We start from the raw sequence: 8,673 nt of genomic DNA, 5'->3' as shown, positions 1-8,673 counted from the left end.
TAAAAAAACCCCATGAGGGAATCTTTCCATTATACATACTTCTGTAAACTAAGATTATTTTTCATATGCCTACTTCATTAGCCACCGAAATGCTTCATTTGCTTCCTTTATGTTGTGTGTATTTCATCTGTATAATTTCTTTACCTTATACAGCCTCTCCCTATAACTTCCTCTATTGTTCCCCTCAAACACACATACATAAAGTCTTTACACACTGACATATGACATGCACACAAAGCTTTGGGAGGGGACAGGATGCTGCTGTGGCCTCGGCACTTAAAGGGTTAACGCCCTTTACCTCTTCCTGTCTGTGTCAGTTTTGGGAGAGTAATCGTCCAATGAGGAAACATCTTAACATCACATGGCATCTGACAGTAGTAGTGCTGGGCATACAGCACCAACTTTCTGAGTACCCCTAAGAATCTGCCCCCCCTCCCCCCAGGTGGGGTAGCAGGGGTGAGCGAAACCTCAAATCCTATAAGGTACATAGAGGCGGTGGTACCATAAGTAAAAAAAAAACAAAAAAAAAAAAGGCAGAAAAGATATATACTCAGGATGTTTTCAAGGAAGAAGCGGGAGCTGATGAAAACCCCGTCCTTATCAAAGAAGAGCAGAACAGGAAGCCCAGCACCACAGAGCGTGAGTTTCCCTGTACTGTACATTATAGAACAAAGTTATATTAGCTTAACACTAGAGTAGTTTAAAAAAAAAAAGTGTTTAACTCTGTCCAACATTTTGTATATTATATGCACAGTATATTTATATGATGTATACGTGTGTGTGTGTGTATATATGTGTGTGTATAGAGATAGATATCTATCTATCTATCTATATATATATATATATATATATATATATAGATAGATAGATATATCTATCTATATATATATCTATATTTATATCTATACACACAAGGATTCTTCATAAATTTTCTGCACTTTTTTTTTTTTCCAACTCTATTAAATATGAATGAAAAGTGTGGAAACTTTTTGAAGACCCCCTCGAGTATATATGTATTTATGTATAGTGCTTCATATTGGAAAAACATCCCTTATAATGAGGCTTCTTGTTTCTTTTTAATTATTTTGTGTTTGCTTATTTTTAATGTGAATTTGAGTAATCAGATAACAAAGTGTCTTCTGATACATAATATAACCCATTGCGCCTTGAATTATTTTGTATAAAAGGTAAATATGCACTATGTCACTATCAGTATAATGTGTCATGTACCTCACTGTAAAAAGAAGACAAAATATCAAAGTTTGAGAAAAAAAACTCAAGACTGTAGGAAAAAATAAATAAATGAGAGAATCACTGAAAGATAAATAAAATATGCTCTTTTAAGGGGGTCATAATGCTACTCTGTGTTTGCTAAACACTTGGCATCATAGCTCTACATCTGCTCAGATAGTTTTGTTCTTGCCGAACTTCCTCAAACGGCTACATTTTTTGCATATGAGGAAGCACTTTTAGCTCACTTGTCTAGGTAAAAAACAAAGTACCCTTCAACTGAAGAAAATAACATTATAAAACCTCTGCCTGTCAAATGTTGCAACAGAAAATTGTGCAATCAACAAAAAAAGCTTAACAGATGTATGAAAAGTCAGAATGCTTCACTGAACTAAAAGCAAAGTGAGCTTTACACTTTTAACTGTCATGGAAAGCAAAGGTCTAGGTGCCTGGGGGCACATTCCCTGGTTCTCCTGCTGGTTGTGTGGCCTGGATGTTAGGCCTATGACCATCTTTATTATATTTTCTCACTAATAAGCTATGCTATACCCACCATGCATCTGTACCTCCCAGTGTTCTACATTCCATGGAAAGGTCTCTTCTCAGGACTCTACTGATTGAACTCTGCAGAGTGTAACTTCAGCTCTCCGCCCCCTTATTTTTGAATTTTCAGACTTATTTTTGAATTCTCAGACAAGCTTTAAAAATCAGCACTGGCCATGATCTGACGTTCGCAGTGACACCTCACATGTGTGGGACAATCGCAGTTTGCGTGCTTTCGGGACCGACGCATGCGTTCGTCTTTGCGCGCTAGCACGGGGGGGCGGGGGGTCTTTCATTTTTTTTAATTATTATTATTCATTTACGTTATTTTTTATTTTTACACTGTTGTTTTCATTTTTTTTATCACTTTTATTGCTGTCACAAGGAATGTAAACATTCCTGTGACAGCAATAGGCAAGTGACAGGTACTCTTTATGGAGGGATCTGGGGTCTATAAGACCCCAAATCCCTTCTTTGCACTTGAAAGCTTTCAAAACGCCAAGATAAGCATTTTTGAATACTTTTTTTTTTAAAACTGGCGCCTTTAAGATTTCAATAAACCGGAAGTAATGTCGTGACATCGCTTCAATGCTACTACATCCAAGACCCGATAAAAGCCGATCCCGGCTTTCTTTGGGTCTCCGGCCAGCCGGCGGATGTGCCAGTCGGTCGCTGGGGTCTCCCGGTTTGCCGGGAGAGCCTGGGTGAGTGGTAGGAGGGGGAATGTCCCCTCCCGCTGCATGTAACCACAACTGAGCGACTCCATAGCCGCTCCGGTTGCTGTTACATGATTGCCGACCGTCGGCTAAACAATGATACAACCACTTGAAGCCAAATCATGTACAGGTATGATTTGGTGGGAAGTGGTTAAAGGGATGTAGAGAAGAGATTGCTGCAGATAAACAGATACAACTTATGTAGGGGGATTTGTTTCTCCTCTTTGTATATCACTGGATATTTGTAAGGGTTTACAAACTATAATGGTGTGGGTCAATTTTGTTTTTAATGTACAAGTATCACTCAATATTCTCCTGTTATCAGCATACTGCTTGCACTTCAGCACACCTGATCGGCCCTTTGTGCTGCTTCTCCCTCCCCCTCAATATGTTCTGCTGCACAAGGACTGCAAAAAGGTGATACCAAGTCAGAATCAGGTCCGCAAACTTTTTGCATTAAAAACATGTAATGGTGTATTAAGAAATGCAGAGCAGCATTAAAATAGAGCTAAAGGTGTTTCTTTCATTTTGGATAGCGTAAGAGAGGGTTATAGCCTAGTCAGTTTTTTTGCCACCTGTATCCCATTGAGCCCTTTGAGAAGATTTCCTTTCTTTTCCTGTCCCATAGCCAAAGGAGGAAGTGAGAGGAAATTCCTCGAAAGTGAGGGAATCCCAGTGTGTCACCAGGGTCACCAGAACTATATTGTCCCCATTGGAGGATTCCCGTTTTATCACTGTTCTGGTGTCAACCCAAAAATTAGGATTCTCTTTCACTTTTTTTTTTTTTTTTGGGGGGGGCAGCAAACAACCCCCCCCCCCGGTCATCCAGCCCTGCACTCCACACTTACCCAATCTAGGTCACGGGTGTGCAGCGCTGCTACGGCGGGCGGCAGCTTCCAGTGCATCTCCTCCTCCTCTGCATCACGGTGGCTTCTGCCATGCGTCTCCTTCCTCCTCCTCCTAGGCATCCAATAGGATCACCTGTCCATTCAGCCAATCGGTGACGGGTCTCAAGGCCTGCTTCCGGTTTGGCCAGGAGGAGGATCAGTGTGACATTAGCGAATATTCATTCGCTGTTGTCACATTTTCAAAATATAGGCAGTGCAGCACCTGCACCTGGCAGGGTCTTACAGTGAAGATCCCTGAAAGGGAAGAAAGTAGTTATGTAACCAGGTGGGCCACACTCATGTGTGCTAAAAGTATGGTTGTCCTTGAAGGAAACAAATGTATACTATTTATAACATTTCTTTTATTCACTGTCTGGTTTTAGGTCTTATACACGCAGGTGAGTTAAATTACTGAAACTGGTGCACTTATAATCTGGTTCAGCTGTGCATGGTAACCAATCAGCTTCTAACTTCAACTTGTTTATTAAGCCTTGATAATAAGTCTACTTTCACACTTGGGCAATGGGGGCTTCGGCGGTAAAGCGCCGCTATTTCTAGCAGCGGTTTACCACAGTTTTTGTGACCCTTTTCAGCCGCTAGCAGGGTGCTTTTAACCCCCACTAACAAGCGAAAAAGGGTTAACAGCGGCTGCAAAGTGGTCACTTCAGCGGTGCTGCCTATTGATTTCAATGGGCAGGGGCGCTAAAGGAGCAGTGTATACACCACTCCTACAGTGCCTCAAAGATGCGGCTTGCAGGACTTTTTTTGGCGTCCTGCCAGCGCACCGCTCTTTACAGGCGCTATTTTTAGCACTATATTGCCTGTAAAGTGCCTCAGTGTGAAAGCAGCCTAAAACCTGGAAGTTGATTGGTTTCTGTGCAGAGCTGCACCAGATTTTGCACTCTCCGGTTTTAGTAAATCAACCCAGGGTGTTTGTAGTGTAAAAACCCCTCTAAACGCCAGAACACCTGGCAGGAAAATTATGCTTATGTAGCACTTTGGTGTTTAGGCAAGGTTGCTAGTAAATTTAGTTTGCCAGGCGGTAGTTGCCCTGGTTAATTGTTAGTAGATCCACTGATTCCTCTCCTTTTTTTTTCAATCAAGCAATTTTTGATACATTTTCCATAACACAACAATAATACACACAAAACTTTTCACAAAAATAACACCCCGCCCCCGCTCCCCCCCCCTCCCCCAAATACACCTCCCAAAAAAGAAAAATTCCATATTTGCGCTTACCAGTCTACGCTTCAATCTTTATTCAAGATCCTTCATCTCACTAATGCTCCTTAGTGGAGTTGCGTACTTATTACCTTTATTATATCATTGTTGGTTTTCCTCAGTTTCATTAGTTTGTTCAAACAGATTGGAAACTAGCCATCAATGCCATATTTTTAGAAATTTCTTAAGGCTCCTCCTATGCTCCTCCTATGTTTATGTCAATTCCTTTCGTCTTAGATTAAGGTTAACCACCCAAATCCATTGATTTATTGTTGGCGGATATTTTGATATCCATTTTTGTAATATAGTAATTCTTAGCCACATCACTTGCATCCCAACTGGGAGGGTATCTTCTGGTATAATCCCTAGCAATGCTATTTTTGGATCAGAGTGAACCTGTGTGGAACTTAAGGAGTTTAAAGTATCAAATACACCCTCCCAGTAGCGATGCAGTTTACAATATATGTATAAGTGTACCTGTATCAGCAGCTCACCTTGGACAATTTGGTGTAACTTCTTTACCCCAAGAGTATAGTTTTAAAGGGGTATAGTGGGCTCTATGGAGAATAAATAGCTGAGTTAGACACTGTGAAGAGGATAAGGCTACCTCAAATAGATTCTTCAGAGCTTGTTTCCACTCCTCGTCATTAAGTGTCTCTAATTGACTGATTCCTCTCTAGTTCTGGACTTGCTGCACCTTCTCTCTTCTGTCGCTAGGTGGCGTTATGCTGGTGACATTAGATAGGCAAGGGCTTAGCAAGGTCAGGTTATGAATGGATGGGGTGTCTCAGCCAATTGGCTGGGGTTTCTTTAGTCCCTTGGCCTGCTGGGAGAGCCAATTTATTTGGGTGGAGTCAGGTGATCGTGGTTCTGTGCCACCCGGACGGCTGTTATGCTGCCCCGGGCTGCTAGGCCGGAAGCCTGAGGCCTATCCCGGAAACATCTGGCTGCTAGGCTGTCTGAGGGCCTATCCAGAAGCAGGAGAAGCAGCGCAGGGTTGGGACTGCAGGATTGGAGTCCAATTGAGAGTAATATTTCCGCCGAACAGGGAACCAGTTGTGGTCAGAGGTTGGGGGGACCATCCACCTTGTTACCGGAGACCACTGTGAGTAAGTTGGAGTCAGTACCAGAGCAGTCTTCTCACCAGCCGGGGACAGTGAAAAAGTGGGAAAACTTCAGCAAGTGCCAAGCCAGGGATCCTGCGGGACAGCAGAGGTGACGCTTAAGGAGCATCAGTGAGTGCCAAGCCAGGGACCTAGCGAATCAGCAGGGGTGACACTGGAGAAGTATCTGTGAGTGCCAAGCCAGGGACCCATCGGGGAAGCAGGGGTGAGACTTGAGAAAGATACTGAATTATGGAAGAGCTCATGTGATCCAGTGGCGATTGGGTCTGAGAGTCTAGTGAGAGAGACTGGGAGCTCAGAGAGTGAAGATCTACAGTGAGAGACTGTAGAGTGCGAGGAAAACTATTCGTGTTACCAATAGTTAAATACAACTACCGTTAGTGAATGTTACAAGATTTTTTGCCATAGGAGACAGCGGTCTTACCTCTACAGAAGTGGTGTCCGGCTGGATGCCTTCCACTGTATAGCTGTCTACCTATAGAAGTCTCTGAGTCTCGGAGTCTGCCAATTGTCATTGCATCTACTTAAGGGTGCCCTGGCCCTAACCCTCTCTTCCACAGTTCTTGTTCAAGAGACAATAAATCTCTTTGCATTCAAAAAGTGTCTGGCGCCCATCACTTCAGCTTGCATTACACCCACCATGCCTTGTAACCCACTCTACAGAGAAGGATGTCAGCTCTCCCTGACTCTGGAGGTCACCATGCAACACTTGAAAAAAACCTGCTGAAAGCTGCCTAGTGCACCCGCGTTTAGGCGCATCTAGCATTTGAGGTTTATGCATTCTATTGACCAGAATATTAATTTATTCTGGTCTTTGGCATGCATTAACTCTCAAATGCTAGACGTGTCTAACGTTTATGTTTGTTTAGGCGTGTCCTGCATTTTTTTGCTCTTCAGCTCCTTTCCTGAATGCGCCTTGTGGTGGGTTTTTATTTCAGCCCTCCTCTTCTAATACAGCCTGTAAATGCCTATGTGTGCATGGGCACATAGGCTTACATAGAGGTGCTTTTACAGGCTTCAAAAAAAAAATGCTCAACGCCTGTAAAAGTAGCGCTTTTTAAGCTCCTGTGTGCATGAGCCCTTACAGTAATAAATTGTCACAAAGGTGTGCAGGAAACATGCTAGTTACAATACATCTAAATTTCTACATTTATTCTTCCCTTTAGTCTAATCAAAGTGATTGTAGCAGCTTCTAGCCTTCTATTAAGTATTTGGTTATATGCCAGATTCTGACATAGGTAATTTTGGCTACAGACTGCTCATATGTCTGCCTGCTGTCTAAACAGTACATTCCATCCCTCTATCAAAGCACTCTCTGTCCCAAGTCCTAAAGATACAAAACAGCAGCTCTGTAGGTGTCAATATATGTGGGAACCTGAACCTTCACAAAGAAACAGATCAGACTCTACAACAATCGTCTGTCCACTCAACAAGTATATCCTCTTTAATGCATGCCGAGTGATCCTCCTATTACTGCCTATGGGGCAGTAATCGACAATATGCTAATATAAATTCTTCCTATCCGGTGAAATTGCACTACAGAAAATGCCATGTGAATGGGTGAAAGTGGTGGCACTGTTAAATCAGATGGGTAATGTGAAGTACAATATGGCCGATCACTTGCATCTTTCGTTGCATGAGCAATTACATGTGAGCGGCCATGATTAGCTGCAGTAGCCAGCAGCCTCCCATTGGCTTCAGGGGGGCTGCTTCCTGCAGCTAGTCACAGCTACCCCCGCTGGGGTTCTTAAATCTAGTCAAAGTGCTGGTGCATTCACAAGTGTGAATGTGCCTTAAAACTTCAGTGTGCAGTTCCCCCTCAGCCCTCTCTAAAACTTACCTAAGCCCGATCTCGATCCAGCGATGTGCATGAGAGCTGAGAATCTCCCAGGTCTCTCCATCATTGGCTGAGATGCAGCAGCAGGAGCAATTGGCTCCCACTGCTCTTAATCACAGCCAGTGAGGAGGGAGAGGGGGGCGGGGCTGAGCCACATTATCTGTGACTTACGGACACAGAAAGCGGGGCTCGGGACTGAGCAAGCATGAGTACCCTCATAGCAAAAGGCTTGCTATGGGGGCACTTGGCAGGGAGAGGGGCCCAGAGTGTCAGCGGGGGACCTGAGAAGAGGAGGAACAGGGCTGCTTAGAGCAGGTAAGTATGACATGTTTGTTATTAAAAGAAAATTACCTTTACAAACACTTTAAGCAAAGTAGCAGCTATGCAGTCCCCTTTCTTGCCCACCCATCCCTTCAATTGACATAATAGTCCTGGTTCACACTGATGCAGTGCGGAAAACGCCATTCCTGTGCATTTTCCGCACAGCAGTCGCACTGTGTTCTGTGATCTGCTGTGGGTATCAATGCAAAGTCAGTGACACCCCAAAAGCAGGTCACAAATGCAGTGTGTTTGCCTGAACCGGATTGCATGGGTATAAACACCCATGCGATCCGGTTCCAGTGCGAATAAAAAAAAAAAAAGCTGCCTGCACCTTCTTGATGCAGATGCGGTGAGATTTGAGCCATCAAAATGAACGGGCTCAAATTGCATTGCACAGAATCACATGTCCTTTGCACAGGAATGTGGTGTGACCCCTATGCAATTCACATGCGCTACACAGTGTGGATTATATTAGGCACAGAGAAGCCATCCTAGTTGTGTTGTCTGTACAGCCATGGCCTCTATATCATAAACCTATTGCCTACAAGTGCATCCTCCCTTGAAAAGTGATAGACAGGTACAGCTTAGGTCCCCCTATTCCTTACCTTTGATTGATAGGCCCCATGCACACTGGATGTTATAAAAACACCAGTAACGTTAGCTGTAGAAAGCTGTAGAATGATTTTTGCAGTGGTTTTCAGAGTTTTTACATCTGAAAAATTATCCTTCAAACTCACTAGTTCTGGGTTTTTTTCCAACCAGAAAATGCCCCTGTCAGAAAACGCTGATAAAAG

The 8,673-nt window shown here is 43.4% G+C and overlaps 1 protein-coding gene across 1 annotated transcript in view; it reads left to right on the top strand.

The window, feature by feature from the left end:
- The first annotated feature begins 203 nt into the window (after positions 1 to 203).
- ARHGAP45 (Rho GTPase activating protein 45) overlaps positions 204 to 8,673 on the top strand; it is a 167,852-nt gene continuing 159,382 nt past the window's right edge. Inside the window, 1 exon segment of the mRNA XM_073597180.1 lies at positions 204 to 639. Within this exon segment, the coding sequence (XP_073453281.1) occupies positions 556 to 639 (84 nt within the window). The 5' untranslated portion in view covers positions 204 to 555.

Source organism: Aquarana catesbeiana, linkage group LG01 (genome assembly GCF_042186555.1).
Source record: "Aquarana catesbeiana isolate 2022-GZ linkage group LG01, ASM4218655v1, whole genome shotgun sequence".
Classification (NCBI taxonomy): Eukaryota; Metazoa; Chordata; class Amphibia; order Anura; family Ranidae; genus Aquarana; species Aquarana catesbeiana.
The sequence above is the reverse complement of the archived record's forward strand: the minus strand, read 5'-3'. Positions and strand labels throughout refer to the sequence as shown.